A 22242-nucleotide genomic window follows, 5' to 3' on the forward strand; every position below is an offset into this window, starting at 1 on the left:
GTCATCAGTCAGCCAAGTCTCAGAAAATGCCAAGACTGAGAAGGAAAAACTTAAGGTAGACAGAAAGTTCTCAATTCCTCATGATTTTTAGACATACTACAAATATTCCAATGGAAAGTAGAGAAAAGATTTTTAGGAAATTGTATGGTTTGATGCAGTGAATTTACTTGCCCTTCAGAGTAATAGTTACAAGTTTAGATTAGGTTGATTTACATCAGAATTAAAGAAACTATCATAGATGCCACAACTGTCTATGTTCTGCTCAAACGGGTTGAAAATAAGAGAATTATCTTCAAAGATGGTCAAATCAATAGAAGCCATAGAAATTAAACTGGCAAGAGAATCGACACAGACTCACGTGAAAAAAAACTGATTGTCCCCTGGTTGAGATGGCCTCCTACTTCAAAAAAACTAATAACTAAAGTTAACTGAATATTCCATCTGTCCCAGAGAATTGGATAATCATCGTCCACAATCAACGGCACACAAAAAAAAAAAAAAAAAAAAATTAGTAGGTCCGCACATCCACAGCTCATATTGTAACTCAACTCTAATCATCATTTGTAGAGGTTCAATTCGTCCATTTCCTTCACCATCACTGCTCTTTCCTCTTCTGGTATTGCTCCAATCGTTCGGATATAAACTTAACCATTCCGAGACCAGGTCGCTTTGATCTTTTTAGCCTTTTTCAGTTGCCGCGCAGCATAAGCAATATTTCCGTTCTTCCTCGTTAAATGTTCATTCACAAACAGTCCCGTACTTTTTAACTTGAACCCTTGTTGTAACAAGGCGATCTTGTCCTTTCTGTTGATAAAACGGATTATGATTGCCGGTGGGGTAGGTCTATTTTTGTTATTCCGAGGGAGTGTATGACAGGCCGAGATCTGATTTCTTTGAATGGGAATATCCTTACTACCGAAGAATTGGATAACCTGGACTTCCAGGGTCTCCATCTCAGCAGTTGTGTCATCAGCATTGTTTCCCACAGCGACATTGGAATAGGCACGGTGTCGTGTTTTCAATCCAGAGATAATCAGATCATCCATACGGTAATATTGCTCTACATCATCCAGTCTCTTTTCCAATTCTTTGATCTGATCGTCTTTCTTCTTTAGTTTAACTTCATAACCGCTCACCTGAGCTTGTAGTAGATTCACCTGTTTCGTGAGCTGCAGGATCTCCGCTTGTTGCGTTGCTATTTTGCCGACCTCTAGTTGGATTGAGGCCAGAGTCTTTTTAATATCTTCCATATTGACGATAATCGTAAGTGACGTTGTTGTAATACTAAACAGGCACTTCGATCACTTTTGCTTGGTTTTTCTGGAGGATCAAATCTCCAGCAGAGAAAATGCTGCAGTCAGCTCAAACATGAGTTGAACAAGAACATAAACACACACTTGCTTTACGATCGCCATGTTGAATATTGATGCACCCAGGGTCCGTGGTGTCCCGGGCCTGTGCAGATAAACACACGGAGTAGACGTGGTGGGACTGTTAGCAGTACGCTGTATACTTACCCCGGACTTGTGAGCGTCAGCCCGGGATGATTCCAGCACGGTTCTCCGCTCTCTCAGCTGGACCTGCCTCACCTCCAGGTCACGAATCTGCTTCTCCACGGCCTCCAGCTCGAACGTGTCCTCACCTGCAATCAAAGGTAGACATTCATCCGCCATTAAACCAAGTAACAGTGAGCAAAGCAATGGTAATTTGTGTGAATAGAGTATTAGAAATGCAAACGCTGTTAGCAGCAACCACGCTGCTGATGCTAATGGGCTATAAGCTAATAGCGGACTGGGAGATCAAAATAAAACTACTGATACCGAGGCACTCTGGTTGTTTTTATTGTAGAATACAAAAGAGGATATATTCACACGTTATAGAAACGGAAACGCTGGTGTAAAATTGATTTTTAAGATAAAAATAGTCGATAAAAAGAATATAGTGACGGAGCTCAAATGCAGTACAGACACCAACAACAAACAGGAAGTGACGTGTATGCTGGGGTTTCATAAATTTCATAGAGAAAAAGTAATGTAACTAATAATGTAAATAATTACTTTTGAAAGGAGTAATCAGTAATCAGTAATTTGATTACATTTTCAGAGAAACTTGCCCAACAGTGATTGTATATAAAAGATTTCACAGAATAAACTGTTTTGGGGGGAAACGTGTCTTTGCTACATCAATATGCTTCCTCATATTTGATAGTAAACTTCTGAAGCCAGACATTTACTTGATGAAAGTCACATCTGAAGTAGAACTGTGTGTGCTTGATGCGTGAAAACACTGATCATTGATTCTCACATCAAGCACACACATTTGAACTTCTGTTTACTGTATTTATTGTGCATGAGATAAAGTAAATCTAACGTGCTTTCTAAGATTAAATAAAATTATAAGGAGTAAAAAGTACAGTTTTTTTCTACACAAATGTATTGAAGTAAAAGCACAAGTAACCAGTTTAAATTGTATTTGAATAAAGTACAAATCCACCAAAATTATACTTAAGTAATTAAGTAAAATTAATTATTTAAATGAATTAATTATTAAGTATTTTACACCTCTGACTGAAGCACTGACAAAACAAGATCTGAAGACCACTGATATGATCTTCTCTTCACATTGAATGTCATTTATTTGACATCACAGCATTATTAATAGAAATTCTTAGTAATGCAAGCTGTTTATTTTTCTCTTGCACTTCCACTTTCACATCATTCTCTCAGTTAAATATTGATACATTTCTGACGTTGGCTATTTCTTAAAAAAAAAAAAAAAAAAAAAAAATATATATATATATATATATATATATATATATATATATACATAATTATAACTGCAGCAAACACCACCATTACAATAAAGAACCATTAAAAAATTGGGTAACACTTTCTATGAAGACTGTATTTATAATACATTATAAGGGTATTCTTAAAGCATTATAATGAATGCATAAAGCATTATAATAAAACTTATAATATGTTGTATCATCTAATTAATATTCATAAGCACAGTTTTAATATATTATAATATTTCTTTATTCGTGATTTTAACTTTTAAGAGTATGATGATTTGTAACACAATGAACGTGTTGCATCCACTTTTACAATGGATTATACTTCTCATAGTTATAAAGTATTATAAATCTCATATGTTGCCATTTTTCTGATGCTACTTTACTTAAAGCGGTCAAAGACAACTTATAAGTAGTAATAATAATAATAACAATAATAATAAAAATAAAAAATTCTCTCAAACAGCCATAAGATCAGATATCAGATCAGATAAATGTGTAATATGACACATTTGCTTTGAACTATTTTTATTGTAATATCAGTTTGATAATTTTTATGTACCCTTTAGACAGCTGTTGAAGTAACTCTGTAACTACATATAAACTAGTGGTCATTAGAGTATTAGTATGTCTGCTACTTAAATATAAGCTAACACTTTATTTTTATGATCAACCAACAAATAAACTGACTATACGTGTATTTGCAAGTACATCAGCTTATTCTATCATACAAGATTCTACCATTCTTGATCATACTAATACTCTAATGAGAGTTAGTTGGCATGTAGTTGCAAAGCTGCTTATAGTCGATTGATTAAGGGGACCATCAAAATAAAATGTAACCATATAAATCATTGCTTTTATTTTCGGTTGGAGTATTAAGCTCACATCAATTAATTAACATTAGCTCCACAGAAACACTCAAATAACACTCAACATCTAACCACTCACAAGCTGTAGTACGATACTGTGCAGATCTGAAATAATGGCAAGATATGACACAGTCTATTATACTGTAAATTTAGTAGATTTAATATGGTGTTCATTGTGTTTTGTAAATAATCATACTCTTATAACCACAAATATGTAAGTATTATGATGTATTATAATTGCTGATTATTCATGAGTAGATATAACATATTATGAGTTTTTTATAATTCATTATTCATTCATAAAAAATTGCTTAATTTCTCTTGTTCATTGAAAACACCAGAAAAGAACTTATAAGAGCAAAAAAAATCCTGTTCAATTTTCATAAAAACATTTCAGTAGAAAAATGTTAGTCAGTGTGACATTTTCTGAAAACATGTTACAAGACTCAACATTATCAAAAGATCTTCTGTTACACATGAGGCACATTTGTATGTGTTTAATCTGTTGTGATGTTTCTAAAGATCTGAGCGCAGGTTTCAGGAAGTCTTGAGTCTTTAACACATCTGTAACTTTAACCGTCTGTCATCATTCAGTCAGTATGGAGCTCAGTCAACTTCCTCTTGTGCTCTGTGAGTATTATTTTCTCTAAATTTATTTCAGTGGAATTGCTATTATAGGAAGTGTGTAGTTAGTGCTGAAGTGTAGTTAGTGTAGAAATGCACTCTGTTGGGTTGTAGATCAGTGTTTTGTTCAGTCGTTCAGTTTTGTGATGTGTAATGCTGTTGAATCAGTTCTGTTGTTTTGTTTTGCAGTTTTTGTCACCGTTGTTGTAATATTCACTAGTACACAGTTAGTAAGAGTTTGTCTTTATTCTTCTGCTCGTGATCAGACTGTTGTCTTGAAGTTCCTGAAACAGTTCTCTGATGTGATCAAATCTATAAAATACCAGTCAGATGTTTTCATGTTTATCTAGACACATACAAAGTCCTCACACAATATCTTCATATTTGTTCATCTTTATAATTATCAGCTGAATGTTCAGATTGTAATGAGTTTTTCTCTTTGAGTTTTAGTGCTGATTTCAAACATCTACTCTGGACAAACTGAAGGTGAGTCCATTTGACTCATATATTTTCATCACTTAAGATTGATTTTACAGTTACTTTTATAAACCAACTGAAAGTTGAGAAATTACTCACATTATGTTGACTATAAATGCACCCTCTTAAAAAGTTGAATTATTCATGTGACAGTTCTGATGTGTGACAAGAAACATCAGTTTATTGAAAACAGCAGATATATTTTTATACATTTCTAAACTCTCAATAAGTGTATATTGACAGAGGTTTTATAAATGACTATAACAGTTATAGAGAGCAGCAGTTCAGTCTCATCTGATTCAGCGTGTGTTTTACAGTCAAGTTACTGTGTTCATAAAGTAAAAACAGAGCATTATTTTTGTGAATGGCTGTCATTGTACAGAAACACCAAAACCCACAGTGACCATCAAACCTGCTCAACATGTGTTCAGAGGAGAGAGAGTCACTCTCAGATGTGACATAAATGCTGAAGGAGTCACTAGCTGGCAGTACAGCTGGTATAAAGACGGTTCAGACTATGTTTCCAGTGAACTACAGGAACACACATTCAGTTCTGTTACTGAGTCTGATGCAGGTACATACTCCTGTGATGGAGCAGAGAGAGGAGGATCACGAACATCACACCGCAGTGATGAAGTTACACTGACAGTATCAGGTGAGTTTGATCATCTCTTCACATACACACACAAGTTTAACATGTTATTAATGAGAGATTTCTCACCTTCAGTTCCCAGAGCAGTTTTAAGTGTTTCTCCACAGTCGTGGTTGACTGAAGGAGATCCAGTGACTCTGATCTGTGAGGTTAACGGCTCCTCTACAGGCTGGACATTCAGCTGGTTCACTCTAACTCTCTCATCAGGTAAGATAATGTGCTTCATGTAGCAACATCTGAACAAACTGGTTTCACAAAAAATTAGAAATGCAGATTATAAATGGTTAATCAATCTAAATACTCTGATTATACAAACAAAGATAATTTATAAGACTCATGTAAAAATGTCTGCTCATTTCTTGAGGTAACTGCACTTTTTCACTTTATGCAGACTACAGATATCGTTGAGCTGCTCTCAGACAGCAGCAGAGGAGCTGGAGGAAACTACACTGTCAGTTCTGCTGCTCTAAATCACACAGGAGTTTATGTGTGCAGAGCAGAGAGAGGAATACCAGCCTATAACACAATCACCAGCAACAAACAGTTAATATGTGTCACTGGTGAGTTCAAACTGAATCACAGAATGAGTGACACTCTGGACATTTTCCTTGATTTATTTAAAGCTTGATGTGTCTTGAAATGTTGTCCTTTCATAATATATATGGCTACTTTTGAATGATGTGAATGGAGAAAGATGCTTCTGCTATCAGGTTTAGTTACTTCATCTACTAGTCTAAATAAACCAAACTAACCAGAAAAACCTTGATTCCTGGTTAGCAGCAAACATGTATAACATTTAATGTCATTAAATACTAAAATAAAACTACTTTGGCACAAAAGCGTTACTTACATCAGTGAACTTGGTGGAATATAATCAAACAAGGGTAATAAAATGTGTTATCTAACCTATTTATAAATGTGTTTTCATAATTAAATATATTTTAAATATTTGTGACATTGACCAGACAACACAAGACACTCAGTGTACACATCAACACATTTTATAGGATGAACCATATAAACACTTTATCAATCATTTTACAGTTTGATTATTATCTGTCAACTAATAATATCTTAGTAAATTAATATACAGCAAGCTCAGTTAACTATAAACATAACTAGGTTTACACTGTACAGATAAAGAAGAACTGATCCTCGAGTTGAGTCTGGTTTCTCTCTGCGGTTTTTCTCCAATAGTAACATCTTATGGAGGTTTTTGTTGGTTATCACATGTCTTTGGTTTGCTGCTGATGGAATAATGGCAAATATATTAAAGTTTACTTTTGTTTATGAAGGTTTAAATATATATATTTTTTAATTTTTTGATACTATAAGAGAGAATGGAAGTGAAAGTGAAAATATAAATGGAATATTTTTTATGAAAAGTTGTTTTGAAACAATGTAAGTTGTGTAAAGTGTTTTATCAATAAAACTGTCTTGACCTGATTTGTGAATTGTATCTGTGATTGTCTTCTCAGGTGTTTCTCCTCCAGTCTCTCTGAGGGTCAGTCCCAGCAGAACTCAACACTTCACATCTGTCTCTCTCTCTCTGAGATGTGAGGACCAGAGTAACTCTGCTGGATGGACAGTGAGAAGATACACAGACAGATGGGGGCTGAAATATTGTTCATCATTACGTCGAGGATCACAAACAGGATCTACATGTATAATCAAAAACACCAGCACAGATGACACTGGAGTGTACTGGTGCGAGTCTGTATCTGGAGAGAAACGTCATCCTGTTAATATCACTATACACAGTGAGTCTGTGTTTTTGTATTCATTAATTTTACTCATTTTATGTTTTGGATATAAATACTGTAGCTGGATTGTGATCTCAATTCAATCACCCACACAATCGTATTCCTAAATGAGAATTGATTGTATTGCTGTCTTGTATTTTATGATAGTCATTCATTTTTTCTTGAATGTTTTGAATGACACATTTAAATACAACTATTTATAATTATAATTATTATTGTTGTTATTATTGTTGTTGTTGTTTCAGTCTGACTATATTCGTACTACTCTTCAGTTGATGTTTTCTCTGTTTCTGTAGCTGGTGTGATTCTGGAGAGTGCTGTTCATCCTGTGACTGAAGGAGAAACTCTGACTCTACGCTGTTTAGATCAAAATACATCCTCACCAAAGCTCAGAGCTGATTTCTATAAAGATGGGTCACTCATCCAGAATCAAACTACAGAGATGATCATCTCTACTGTCTCAAAGTCAGACGAGGGTTTCTACTCCTGCAAACTCCCAGAGAGAGGAGAGTCACCCAAGAGCTGGATCTCAGTCACAGGTCAGACAAGAAACTAGAAACACTATTAAAATGCTTCTGTGTAATAAACAGAATCAATATGACTGTAAAATGTGTTCATCTCAGTTTCTTCCAGAAGATCAGGATTTGATGATCTCAGTCCAGTTGGAGTTACTGCTGGACTCATATTTTTCATCATTGTCTTCTTTGTCTTTCTGTGGCGTTACAGAAACAACAAAGGTTTATCTTCTGCAATATTATAATTAAATTCTATTTTTTGCTTACTCTGTTCCTAATGTATATATTTATGTATGCATAAAGGAGATTAAAGTCATTTTGACCCCCTTATTTCCTTTTGAAGAGTTAATTTGCATTCCAGTTAATCTGAAGCTGAGTTAAGTTATTTTGATTAGGTTAAAAAATTATAAAACAATACAGCTAGCTAACAAAATAAAACACAATAAAAACATGATAACAGTAAAAAAAAAAACATGGTTTTAGAAAAAAAAATGGAGTTATCTGTTTTAGCAAATAAACTCTTCATATTCATGAACATATTCTGTTTGTCTTAGGTGGAAGATCTGAGTCTCTCTCTCGTGTCAGTCAACAGCAGAACAGCAGTCAGACATCAGAGCAGAACCAGAGTGAAGCGGGAAATATAACACTCATGTCTGGTCAGTCCAGAAAACTTTACCAGCTGAGATTGAAGATACTTAGAAATATCTTTCAACTAAAAAGACAAATAATTTCCCCTCTTCTGAAGTGTAATATGATTGTGTTACTGACATTTATATTTCAACTAGATGTAATTCAGTTTTATTTCATTATTAAAATATTTCATATGTAATGTAGAATGTTAATAACTCATTGCATATTTAGCAGAGTTTAGCTTTAAGTCACTGTAAACATAAAACCGATCTTTTTCTGTGGGCTTGAATTCTTTTAATAGTTTAAATTAAATACATTTATTACAGGAACTGCTCATATTTATGACTCTGTTGATGCAACAATTAATAAAGACATAAGCACTGGTAACTAATGATGTTACAGAATGTAATTATGTCAGGTTGATCATTTAATAAAGTAGTTGTTTTCTCAATAACCAAAACCATCTTTATCTTACATTTGACTAATATTTGCAGATAAAAACACATTTCTTCTCATTATTTTCTCTGTTATTAATTGTAGACATTGTAAGTGGAACTACAGACGTCACCTATGCTGAAATCGAACTCAAACCTACAGAGAAACAGAAAGAAAACAAAGGTAAACTGAAACAAAAGTTGATGCTTGTATGGTTCCCTTTCAAGGGAACAAGACGCTGCGTCCTCTAGGGGACTCTATGGGGAAGACCTCATTGTGACCCGTGTCTGATGCATACTTTGAAAAAAACAACAACTAGTTGCGACAGCCTCTGACGTTAATACCTGCATGACTATAAACAGGCACCAAGGAACACATCATTCTCTTCTTCGACTTCACTGACTGTTCTGTTTGAAGCGTGCATCTGAAAGAGCATCTTGCTCTGTCTATCATGACTACTAGCGGGCGTTTAGACAATGTGTGCATCTGTGTCGGTGTAATTCGACACCCGATGTCACACACAATCTTTGCGTCATTTGTTTAGATGAAGAGCACGCACATGATGTCTTTGAGGAGGCAATCTGCATGAATTGTGAGCATTTTTTCAATGAAAAAGCTCTGCTCTCGTTCGTCTCTCTTTCCGAAAAAAAGGCAGCCATCTGCTTCCCGCGGTTCAGGACCTTCCGCTGCTGAGGCACGGAGGAGAATGAGCTCGTGAGAAATACAGGTCGATCTGTCTGAATGGTTTAAAAAGGGAGTTTTCCTTTCGTGCTCGTAATGGCGGCGGACGAGAGAGAGCCTCGGGAGGATGATGTTATATCTTTAACACTATCTGATACTGAGGTTAGTGCTCTGCTGGGTTTTTACCCAGGAAAAGCAGAGATATTTGAGGATGGTGAAGAAGCTGAGGCTGAGCCTTCTCAATCCTCCTGCCCTGCATATGTCGAGCTGTTGGAGGTTATGGATCGCACCACGGCAAAATTGGACTTGCCATGAAAGTGCGCTAACAAGGTGATGCCGCCTTGATGAGCGTTATCTTTCTGACCATAGCCCTCCAGCTCAGGTGAATATTCCATTTCTGCCTGTTCTCCATACAGAGATCGAAAATAAATGAAAGAGGCCATTTCGAGAAGATATGGACCACCATGCGGGCAGGAATCATGGGTCACAAGGAAGGAAGCCGAACCTGAGGGATGTGATCCAGACGAGGTAGCATTCTCGTCCAAATCAGAGCGATACCTAGGTATCTACTCATTCCCTTTGGGGATTTTTAACTTCTGCTTTTATCCTCCCCTTCCTAATTCACCTGTAACCACCAGCTCTCCACCTGATCGAGGTTAGGTGGCAACCTCTCGCATAACATTCTCCTTTGCTGGACCTATAATATTTTTGGGTGGTTCATGGGTGTCTGGCCAGGTCACCCTGAGGGGTCTCCTGGCGACTTAGTTGCGCTGTTGCATGCAGTTGGAAGTGGAGGTGGCACTTAAAAGTGTTCTTCTATGTGCTGCCTCAGGTGAAGCTCCCCTTGCCAGAAGTTTGTAAAATTTGAGCTTGCCTCTCCCGTGCAGTTCAGGAACCTTTAGGGACACACGCTAAGCTCTGTGTACTTTTTCTAAAAAGTGAAAGTGACGTGAAAGTGATGAAAGTGAAAGGTAAAAACCACATGGTGGTTAATGTGCACGTGAACACTTTGCACACTTTCTAAAATCCACGTAAGTGGTAAGTGTGCACGCAAGACTCTGCACACTTTCTGAAATCCTGTACGGTAAGGGTTACGCGCTCTGCCTCGTTTCCCTTTCTTGAGATGATTAGACCTTGGTTGCTTGGGTTCCATTCAGCCAGTGTGTATTTGTTTATACACTTCAAGCATCACTTCCCTCAATATGAGGGGCTATTTGGGCGATTCTCATGGAAGTTTAGCAGCGCTCCCCTTTTCCAAAAAGGGTTGCCTATGAGTGCGCTACTCTGAATTCGGAGTTCTCCTTTCATGTGAGACTGAGTTCTCAGTTGTTTTTTTCCAGATATCGAGTTGATGACTCTCAAACATACTTGTGACGAGTGGGGCGGGGCCGAGAGCCGTGGGAATGGGGCGAGGCCGGTGGAATGATTGAGAGATGAGCTACACCTGCTCGACCCACCGGTCTCGAGTCCCATGGAGGAGATAGAAGGATATAAAACAGGAGCGACGACAGTGAAGGACGAGAGAGGACCAGGCCTGGATTTTATTTTGTGTTTTGATTCTGCCGCATTGTTTTGTCTTTATTTTATTATTAAAGTATTTTGATTGTCCGCCTGTTCCTGCCTCCATCTTTCTATACAAAGAACCCTGGTACAATCCTGTATTGAGATGCACCATTCCATCTATGAGCTCCTCTATCAGAGTGCCACGAGAGCCCCTCCTAAGAACAGTATTTGAAAATCCATGCTATGGTATGTGTGCACATGAAGTCTTTGCACACTTTCTGAAATCCAGGCTATGGAAGTTTGCATGTTAGTATTCTGCCTTCTTCCAAAAATCCTATATGGTGAGGGCTTCGCGCGGTTGCTTCATGCCCTTTCTTGAGTTGGTCAAAGCCCCATTCATCTTGGGCACCACTCCACCTATGTATCCTCTGATACCTATCTAAACAGGGTGTTGCTACTAGGGATTTGTTGAGACAGCTCTTTCAGCAAGCTTATGCGAAAGCAAGCGGTTGCCCCTGTGTGACAGGCAAGACTTGGTATAAAATGCTAGGTTCTTAGCCGTATACGTAAAATAATCTTTCCTGATTCCAAGCCTTCAGCTCTACGCCGGGCCGAGGCCCTAATGATTAAGTTGGGTATGTAGCTTAAGCCTTTGTCCGTAAGGGGTACTGTCACAGACAGCCGTCTATACATCCCAGGGGCAACTCCCATGGAAATGGTAGAGTTGGTACTTAGTGTTCTCCATGATTCTGGCCTGCACACCCCTCAGCATGGCAGCATGGGTATACTGTTCCCCATAGCACCCCCTAGAGAACACAGTTCGAAAATCCCTTGAAAGGGAACGTCTCAGGTTATGAATGTAACCATTGTTGCTTCGGACGCAAGCTTCAGATGAAGAAGTGAAATACGTGTTCTCCCGCTGCCTGTTTATAATCGCGCCGGTAGTAACGTTGTCGACCAACTCGTTGGTGTTTTTTTTAAATGTATGCTTCAGACACGGGTCGCGACGAGATGTTCCCCATAGCCCCCTAGATGACACAGTGTCTCGTTCCTTACTCAGGGAACCATGGTTACATTCGTAACCTGAGATGTTTTATGATCATTACAATGGTGTTTTTAAGGTAATTTGGTCAAACATATTCTTTTAAAATAAAATATTTCTTGAAGCTGTAGAGATTATATGAATATAAAAATGAATATAACATGCTATTAACTGTTGGCATCTTTTAGGTAAAACCAGTGAAAGTTCTGACACTGTTTACTCTAAACTGAACCTGGAAACCCATCAAGGTGAGTGGCAAAGAAAAAATCAGTCATAATTTACAAGGAGCCACTGAAACTGCATCTACAAGCATTGTTGAGAATCGCAGAATAAAATGAAATATGCAAAAATTTAAATATGCATTTTTAGCAATTATTTATTCATTTACTAACTTTCAGATGCTGGATCTAGTGATGTGACATATGCTCAGATTAAATAAATGGCTGGAGGAGAAACATTCAAACCCAGGACGCTGATGAGTGTAGGCTGAGAAGGGCAGGAGAATGACCAGGATTTAAGTATTTCACATCAATGATTATTTAACCCTAACCTAACCACTTGGGTGGTGCTGCAGTGTAACTAGCATGTAATTTACTCATTAACTGGGAGAGAAAGTTTTGTGTGTGTGTGTGTGAAAATTTTAGTTTCTCTTTTGTTCTTCTTGATGTTTTTTTTTTTTTTTTGTAGTAGGGTTTTCATGGTCATGGGAACTTCAGGAATTTTTTAAATTGTGCTTTCCAAGTGTGGACAAATTAAGGACATTTTCTAAAATTGTGTTATAAATACAGTCGTGCCCAAAAATATTGGTAAATATGATCAAATAAGGCTGTTAAAATTAGGGATGCACCGAATCCAGATTTTTGGGGTTCGGCCGAATACCGAATCCACTGTTTAAGATTCGGCCGAATCCGAAACCGAATACCGAATCCTTATTCCGAATACTCGCATCCTTATTCCATTATCACAGTAAAACACACTAATGAAGTAAAAAACATCCACAGCAATGTATTTTTCATTTTATTTTATTTTAAATGTAAAAAAGAAAAGAAAAAAAGAATATGCAACATTATGCCAGGATGACAAGTGAGAAAAACTTTTTTGACAATTACCAAGCTTATGCTTACCCAAGTAAACAACCAAAACCTTTCAATAAAAGTGCAGCAATGCAAAGAAAAATGTTTTTCTTTTCTTTTTAAAAATCAGAATATGTTTGGTGACTTAACTGAAATTAATGTAATTGAACATTAACTCAATAAACAGGGATAGTAGGCTGTTTAGTTTTCGTTTATAACAGTAGGATAGGCTACGATTAGAACAGTAGCCAAATATTACGAAAAATATTACCGAAGATCTCACACACATATCCTGCATCATAATTTAATTAACGTAAAACCCTCTAATCTTTCACATGAAATGAGAGTTTCATTAAAAAAAAACAAGATGCTCTGCATTAACAGGTGACAGCCGGTTGCGAGTGTGGGAACGAATGTCCCCAGCAGTACTGAAAAGTCTTTCACTGGGCACAGAGGTAGATTTTTGCCATTTTTGCCAGCAGTGGAAATCGCTGCTGGTTTGTCTTCCACCACTGAAGAGGATCCTCTCTAAGAGGAATCAAAGACTCACCGAAAAAACACTTATCTCCACGTTAGCACCCGATGTGACTGGCTGGCTCTGTATTGCTACGGTATAAATCGTCCCAGAACAGTTTAGTTTAGAGCGGACTGTCGGGCCGTGTTCCTCCTCATATAAACACCTTCACGCAATCAAAGGCCATGTGACGTCGACCAGCGTAGCACTAGCCTAGGGTTCGGTTCGGTGAAAAAAAACCTAAGGTTCGGCCAAAACCGAACCCCGTGACAAAGCCCTGTATTCGGCCGAATCCGAATCCTGGATTCGGTGAATCCCTAGTTAAAATTCATCTGCATTGTTAATCCTGTTGATCTTTTATTTAACCCCTTACTAGTAACCCCCCTTTTTTGGCATGGAGACAGAAATGACATACCCAAAATAAAAAGGTTTCTGCTCATGATTCTTTCTGACTAGATACATAATCAACCTTTGTTCACAAAGCTGACACTTTAATGTTTACTGTTCAGGAATCAGAATCACTCAGACTGTTATGATAATAGAGATATATAAGCTCAAACATAAAAACAAAAATAAAAATATTAAAAACATATTTTTTAAATGTATTAAAAAAATTGTTGATGTAGGATATGAGTTTGAAAACACAGTGTAGCTAAGGCCACAAGTCTTCCAAAACTTCATAAAAAAATTCATAATCGAAACTGTAAAACTGTGAATTTTATGAAATATTTTCTAAGGCCATGTCATGTGTGTTTTTAGAGAAGGCTAATCAGATTGATTTATGGCCCTTGTCATCTCTGTAAGATCTCACATGTAAACTCTCCTGTGTATTTTGTATGTGAGTTGGCTTTGCAAAACTCCCCATTCATGATTGTATTGTTCTCACCAAACGAGTCTTTCACACCTCCGCCGGGTATGACACATTATCCGCATTATTCTTTTATCATTATTCTTTTGTTTTTATTCCACCTTTATTAGCCTTTATTGTGGTTTTTCAGGCTTTACAAAGACACAAAGCAGCGATCTCACTTCAGTCTCTGTTTGCATTTAGCCCTTATTTATCAAAAATCTTACTATAAAAATACAACAAAACATTTTCTTACGACCTTACATGAATTATTGAGACAAAAATGCATTATGAAGAAGAAATGCACCTGCTATTAGTAGCACTGGAGCTAACGTTAGCATCAAGCTACATCAGACAATTTATGAAATTATTAGTACACTTTTACTCAAAACTCACTTTAAACCCCGATCGAGTGTTTATAATAACTTCCTTTAGCGATCATGGGTGGTATTTGGTCGTTTACTGTTGTAAAAATATGTTATTTGTAGCCTTTTTCATCGCTGCACAAGTTAGCATTTCCGATGTACAGTATTGTTCAAAATAATAGCAGTACAATGTGACTAACCAGAATAATCAAGGTTTTTAGTATATTTTTTATTGCTACGTGGCAAACAAGTTACCAGTAGGTTCAGTAGATTGTCAGAAAACAAATGAGACCGAGCATTCATGATATGCACGCTCTTAAGGCTGTGCAATTGGGCAATTAGTTGAATTAGTTGAAAGGTGTGTGTTCAAAAAAATAGCAGTGTGGCATTCAATCACCGAGGTCATCAATTTTGTGAAGAAACAGGTGTGAATCAGGTGGCCCCTTTTTAAGGATGAAGCCAACACTTGTTGAACATGCATTTGAAAGCTGAGGAAAATGGGTCGTTCAAGACATTGTTCAGAAGAACAGCGTACTTTGATTAAAAAGTTGATTAGAGAGGGGAAAACCTATAAAGAGGTGCAAAAAATGATAGGCTGTTCAGCTAAAATGATCTCTAATGCCTTAAAATGGAGAGCAAAACCAGAGAGACGTGGAAGAAAACGGAAGACAACCATCAAAATGGATAGAAGAATAACCAGAATGGCAAAGGCTCAGCCAATGATCACCTCCAGGATGATCAAAGACAGTCTGGAGTTACCTGTAAGTACTGTGACAGTTAGAAGACGTCTGTGTGAAGCTAATCTATTTTCAAGAATCCCCCGCAAAGTCCCTCTGTTAAAAAAAAGGCATGTGCAGAAGAGGTTACAATTTGCCAAAGAACACATCAACTGGCCTAAAGAGAAATGGAGGAACATTTTGTGGACTGATGAGAGTAAAATTGTTCTTTTTGGGTCCAAGGGCCACAGGCAGTTTGTGAGACGACCCCCAAACTCTGAATTCAAGCCACAGTACACAGTGAAGACAGTGAAGCATGGAGGTGCAAGCATCATGATATGGGCATGTTTCTCCTACTATGGTGTTGGGCCTATTTATCGCATACCAGGGATCATGGATCAGTTTGCATATGTTAAAATACTTGAAGAGGTCATGTTGCCCTATGCTGAAGAGGACATGCCCTTGAAATGGTTGTTTCAACAAGACAATGACCCAAAACACACTAGTAAACGGGCAAAGTCTTGGTTCCAAACCAACAAAATTAATGTTATGGACTGGCCAGCCCAATCTCCAGACCTTAATCCAATTGAGAACTTGTGGGGTGATATCAAAATTCTGTTTCTGAAGCAAAACCAAGAAATGTGAATGAATTGTGGAATGTTGTTAAAGAATCATGGAGTGTAATAACAGCTGAGAGGTGCCACAAGTTGGTTGACTCCATGCCACACAGATGTCAAGCAGTTTTAAAAAACTGTGGTCATACAACTAAATATTAGTTTAGTGATTCACAGGATTGCTAAATCCCAGAAAAAAAAAATGTTTGTACAAAATAGTTTTGAGTTTGTACAGTCAAAGGTAGACACTGCTATTTTTTTGAACACACCCCTTTCAACTAATTGCCCAATTGCACAGCCTTAAGAGCGTGCATATCATGAATGCTGGGTCTTGTTTGTTTTCTGACAATCTACTGAACCTACTGGTAACTTGTTTGCCACGTAGCAATAAAAAATATACTAAAAACCTTGATTATTCTGGTTAGTCACATTGTACTGCTATTATTTTGAACAAGACTGTATATCCATATATCTCCGCGGATATGCATCTTTGGTCTATAAATCCTTATTGACGCTGTTCAGTGAGTCTATGTGAACACAAATAAACCGCTGCTGACGTGACTGAATATGAATGAGTGGTGAATTTCTATTCAAAATGTGGCATAATACGGATTTATTATTTTGCACTCCTGACATAAATCACTAAATATCTGTCACTGCAACAATGTTTTATCAAAATATTGGTCAAATATCTAAGCTTGAGTCTTTAAACTTCCAATTGATGCACAGTTTGTCCAGATCAAGTAAGACAGTGATGTTTAACGTGCTGTGAAAGTGAAACAATAATAAACTGGGGCCGTCGGCGATGTTTGCACGTAAAGGGGTTAAAAAAAAAAAAAATTCACAAAAATGTATCCTTTCATGGGATAATAAGAATTTAAATCAGAGGGGAAATATCATTATGAAATGAATGTCTTCACTGATTCATTTTTCAAAGTTGGACACAATTATTGGCACCCCTAGAAATTCATATGAGTAAAATATTTCTGAAGTATATTCCCATTCATATTCACAATTTTTAGCACTCCAGCATGATTATAAACATGAAATCATCCAGCCATTGCTTCCTGTTTCACATAAATATAAAGAGGAGGGAAAACAAAGTCCAAATTCCCGTAACTCCCTTAATTCCAGAAAATAGTTGAGTCTCTGGTTCAGAACACCTTTAAAAAAATTGTCAAACTGAACCTACATCAACACATGTTGTTTGGGAGGGTTACATGAAAAATTATCCTATCTCATTCAAAAACAAACTAAAGCATATTCAGTTATCAGACATGACTGGAACTTTAACCTGTTAAATGTCACTCACGTTTTTGAAGATAGACATGAATGTGCATGATACAGACCTAAATTTTTATAATTCATGACTGAAAACATTTTGTAACATGATATTGATGTACCATTTACATGGTAATGCAATGTCTGATTTTAAAATGGGTTTTGAAGGATGAATTTTGAGATTTTATGTTTTCAAGTGATATATAACTTCTGATGATTTCTAAAATGTGATAGAGAAAAAGGCAACGAGGAAGTCTTTTTTTTAAACAAAGGTCAAAACTCCTTTTGTAATGTAAATTTCTGAGGGTGCACTCTTGTCATAAATTCATCTATTACTTTTCCTACATAATTTTTAACAAAAAATATTGGTACAATATATATTTGGGAGTCTTAGACCTTTCCAACGATATATAGTTTGTCAAGATTAGATTAGATTTGGTTGTAATATAGTATAGTCAACGTAGGCGTCCCGTATACGGGACGGGGTGACATTTAACAGGTTAAATGGGAATAGCTTCTATGATCAGATTAAACTAAAAAAAAATGAGCTTTTAGCAGCAAACACTCAAGATGGGTTTGGTGAACACAGAGAGAAAAAAACAAAACATGTGTGCAATAAAATATACTGCTGTATTTTTTATGTTGTGGGCCTACTGCATATTTCTGCTGGAGGTCATTGTTTAGATACATGGAATCATGGATTCTATCAAATATCAACACATAAAAAATCAGTAATTGATTGACTCTGTTAGAAATCTTATAATGAGCCATGTTTGGATCATCCAACCATACAATAACCCAAACACAAACCCTTTAAAAAACAACACAGAAATGGGTCACTGAGCTCAAAACCAAGCTTCTGCTATAACCATTCCAGTCCTCTGACCTGAACCCCATAGAAAATAAGAGGAGTGAACTGAAGAGGAGAAGCACCAACATGGAGCTGTGAATCTAAAGGGTCTGGAGTGATTCTGGATGAAGGAATTGTCTCTGATCTCTTGTCAGGTGTTCTTTAACCTCATCAGGCATTATAGGAGAACATTTAGAGCTGATAAACTGGCAAATGAAGGTTTTAAAAAGTATTGAATAAAAGGGTGCCAATAATTGTGGCCAATGTGTATTAGAGAAAAAAACATTGGGTCTCATTCATGAAACATTCGTAAATATACGAGTAAATATCTGAGTGATTTGCGCGTAAAGAGAACTTCCCGAAAACTCTTCTCCTGATTCACAAAAACTTCGTAAACGTCAGATGTGATAGTGAAATGTGTGTGTGTGTGTTAATGAATTCCAATCAGTCGTAAATGGGACGCGCGTGCACGCTCACTCTCAATTACCATAAATCCCGCCTATTAAATCCGACTGACAACTATATATGAGCATCATATTATGACACCAAACGAAGGATTTCAACATGTCTTCTCAAAAGCGACTGAAAAAGAAACATTTCTCAGCTGCAGAAATTGAAGTTTTATTATCAGAAGTTCATTCAAAACGCCACATTTTATTTTCAAGCGTACTAGTGGCGTATCAGGTCCTAAAAAAGGAAGTTTGGCAGCATATTACAGATCCTATTACTGGCTCTCATAATAAAAGTTAAAAGAAAAACCGTATGTAATTAATATATATAATATTTTTTTCAAAATGCTGTGTAAATATTTACCCAATTAAGGTGAATTAAAATGCAGCCGTATTAATGAGCAAAACGTTCAGACGTTAAACGCACTAATTACGCGTGGCTGGGAGCAGGTGTAGATTTCTTTCGTACCAACTAACATTTGGAAAATACGAACGTTTTAATGAATCCGAAAATTTACGCCAAAACCACTTTACACGCGATTTACACAAAAATTTGTTCTGTTCGTGTTTCATGAATGAGACCCATTTATTTCATAATGATATTTCCCCCCATTTTAAATTTTTATTATGCAATGAAAGGATACATTTTTGTGATTTTTTTTTTTTTTTTTCAAATAAAAGATCAAAAGGATTAACAATGCAGATTAATTTTCACAGCCTTATTTGATCATATTTACCAGGTGCCAATATTTTTGGGCATGACTGTATATACCTTTTTTCAACTGTAAAATATTTAATTGCTATAAATACGTGTTTAATCTTTAGATTTTAAAATAGCTTAAAACTGCTCAAAGGTTTTTGACTTCCTTTCTTGTTCTTAATTAGAAATTAGAATAATTGTAAATGACCATTAAATCCCCCAAGCATTGAAGTGGGTCGACACCTTTACTTCCAGCCACAGAGGGCGGTGTTGCCATGGAATAGTCAAAAAAGGACTTTATTATTAAATCGAGGCAAATGTCACTCAAGAACTATTTATTTGTTTGTTTTGGTTGTCTGGTGATTTTTGCATAGTGCTTAATGCGGACATTGTGTTCCTGTTTGTTTTTCAAGAGTGTTTGTTTCTTGCCTCACGCTTTTATTTTGAAATTTGAAAAAGGAAGTGAAGTGGTGCTATGTGTGTACATTGGCGCACTTTTTTGTACGTGAAGCGTCATTCTGACTAACGTTACCAGAGAAGAAGGATGAACTTTTGGGTGCACGCTCTACATATATACGGTTAAAGGTTTCTCCCTATCTCTTAGCTCCTGGCTGATGAAGGGCACAAGGTATCGTTTTAATTTCATGCTGTGTGGTAAACTTTGAAAGACTTTGAAGTGTTTATTTTAGCGATTACCTCTGAAGCTATTAACTAACGTTTAGCTGGTTGTTAGCATATATGCAAGTTTCGAATATCAGTGATGACCATTTCACTTGCTAATGTTGTTATTCAGAGAGAGTGTGATTCATGGTTACTGTATTATTTCCTCGTCAATGTTACAGTTTTTCTTGGTTTGCACACCAGGTGGATTGTTTACAGTAAATCAGGACTTTATTTGGTCATTTTATGTTTTTCGCACTAATTTGATGTCATCAGTTCTACCAAAATTAATTAATTAACATATAGTTCTCATTGAACTTTAAAAGGACATTGATGTGATTTATAAAATCAAATGGGTCATATAAGTAGCACTTTGAAAGAAGTTTGTCAGTTGTTTAAAACTCATTTATTCGTTGGTGCTGTATCTGCATTAAATATGGTTACTGACAGTGTTAAAATAATTCATATTATTCAGGCTTACTACAGTACAGTAAGGCAAGGTTATTACATTAGCCTGTATACTAAAAATGTGATTTATTGTCATACAATTTATGATGTAGGTCAATCAGATTGCAACTGTGTATCTATTAGTTTATAGGTTTGTTTTGGACATTTATTTACAATTTGCAGGAAGATGTCTAATGACACTTTGTTTGTTTGTTTGTTTTATTCAGCTCTTACGGTGTTTTTGAAGATTAAACCCTTTGTAAACATCAGTTTCTGAGAGTAAAGTGCATCTGTTCAGCTGGGAATGCTACAGTAAGAGCTTGCCCTTACTCTGGAGAGTAAGTGCTTTACCTAAAAAAAAAAATAATAATAATAAAATAAATAACAGCTACACCTCATCAGTCCTACCACATATCTGAAAGCTGTTTAATGACAACCAAAGAATTTAGTCTGGAGATCTAAGTCGGTGGCACTTCTTTAAAGAAAATGGATGCTTCTGAAAATAAAGAACCAGACCAGCACGTGGAGGCCCCTTATAATAGAACGGAAGAGGAGGAGCTTCATCGATCTGGTCGACAACGGAAACCCACGGAAAAGATGCGTGTATTTAAAGAAGGTGAGGCCCTGAAAAAGGAGAAAAGATTGATTCAGCTGTACGAACAATGGAAGGTCCTGGCTCGCAACACAAGGGAAGAGCTAAAAACAGACATTAGTGAGAGCCAACTGGTAGCGCTTATTAATACACTTGAGAAGGGAAGGGATGATGTCATGCACGTCTACCTGGAAATTAGAGATCACATCGCTCCATCCAGTGACACTAGACGCAGAATTGATACTTGTGAAGCTGTGACAAAAGATATTTCGAAGATAATTTTTGACAGAATGGCATGCCTTGAGGACTTTGACAGAGAAAATGTAAAACACAGTCTTCGTGAGATACTCCATCACGATTATGCTCGCTCTGTCTACGGATCCACAGTCTCACACCCCACATCATCAAGGTCTACAGTTATGTCCATTGCAGCTAAGCGAGCGGATGCAGCAGCTGAATTAGCAGCCAAAGAAGCAGAATACTCAATGATACAAGAGATCGAAGCTCAGAAGTGTGAACTGGAAAAACTAAAGGTAGAGAAGGATCTAAAAGCAGCTAGAGCCAGACTGCAGGCCTATGATCAAGAAATGGCACAGGAAGACAGCATTCATTCTTCAGATTCAAATTTAGGGGAACAGCAGGATGTGAGTGTAACGCCACAACAGCATTTGGTTCCATTTCCTATTCAATGTCCTACCAACATCACAGCAACGCGTCCTACTGACTTCACAGCAAAATCCTCACCTCCAAGATCTGATATATCTTATCTCGCTCAAGCTGTCCAAGATAGCATAGCTCTGAACAGGCTGCCTGCAACAGAACCATCTGTGTTCAACGGTGATCCTATCCAGTTCATTGAGTGGAAGGCTGCATTTGTGTCGCTCATTGATGGAAAGGCCATTTCTTTTGCTGACAAGCTGCACTATTTAAAAAGGTACGTTGGCGGTCCAGCTCGTAAGTCTCTTGATGGTATCTTCTACAGGAATGATAATGAGGCTTATAATGATGCGTGGAACAAGCTGAACCAACGGTATGGACAGCCATTTGCTATACAAAAGGCATTCAGGGAAAAACTAGCCAAATGGCCTAAGATTCATCCTAGGGATTCTGAAGGTTTCAGAGAATTCTCTGACTTCTTGAATGCTT

The 22242-nt window shown here is 36.9% G+C and overlaps 1 protein-coding gene and 1 long non-coding RNA gene across 2 annotated transcripts; both read left to right on the plus strand.

Moving 5' to 3' along the window:
- The first annotated feature begins 5804 nt into the window (after window positions 1-5804).
- LOC113040500 (uncharacterized) lies at window positions 5805-12801 on the plus strand. Its single transcript, XM_026198825.1, has 7 exons — window positions 5805-5979; window positions 7479-7721; window positions 7806-7919; window positions 8252-8353; window positions 8868-8945; window positions 12177-12236; window positions 12387-12801. The coding sequence occupies exons 1-7, from the start codon at window positions 5805-5807 to the stop codon at window positions 12425-12427; spliced, it is 813 nt and encodes a 270-aa protein (XP_026054610.1). The 3' UTR covers window positions 12428-12801.
- A 6800-nt stretch (window positions 12802-19601) lies between these two features.
- LOC113039811 (uncharacterized) lies at window positions 19602-20856 on the plus strand. The gene is made up of 2 exons (XR_003275084.1): window positions 19602-20025; window positions 20732-20856. It is a non-coding gene; the product is annotated as an uncharacterized LOC113039811 (long non-coding RNA).
- Window positions 20857-22242: the final 1386 nt, after the last annotated feature.

This window comes from Carassius auratus, chromosome 22 (assembly GCF_003368295.1).
Source record: "Carassius auratus strain Wakin chromosome 22, ASM336829v1, whole genome shotgun sequence".
Taxonomy (NCBI): Eukaryota; Metazoa; Chordata; class Actinopteri; order Cypriniformes; family Cyprinidae; genus Carassius; species Carassius auratus.

Coding starts and splice junctions, on each gene's coding strand:
- LOC113040500 (XM_026198825.1), top strand. CDS start 5,805: ATGCAGACTACAGATATCGTTGAGCTGCTCTCAGACAGCAGCAGAGGA. Junction 5,980..7,478: donor ACAGTTAATATGTGTCACTG/GTGAGTTCAAAC, acceptor CTGTTTCTGTAG/CTGGTGTGATTCTGGAGAGT. Junction 7,920..8,251: donor GCGTTACAGAAACAACAAAG/GTTTATCTTCTG, acceptor TGTTTGTCTTAG/GTGGAAGATCTGAGTCTCTC.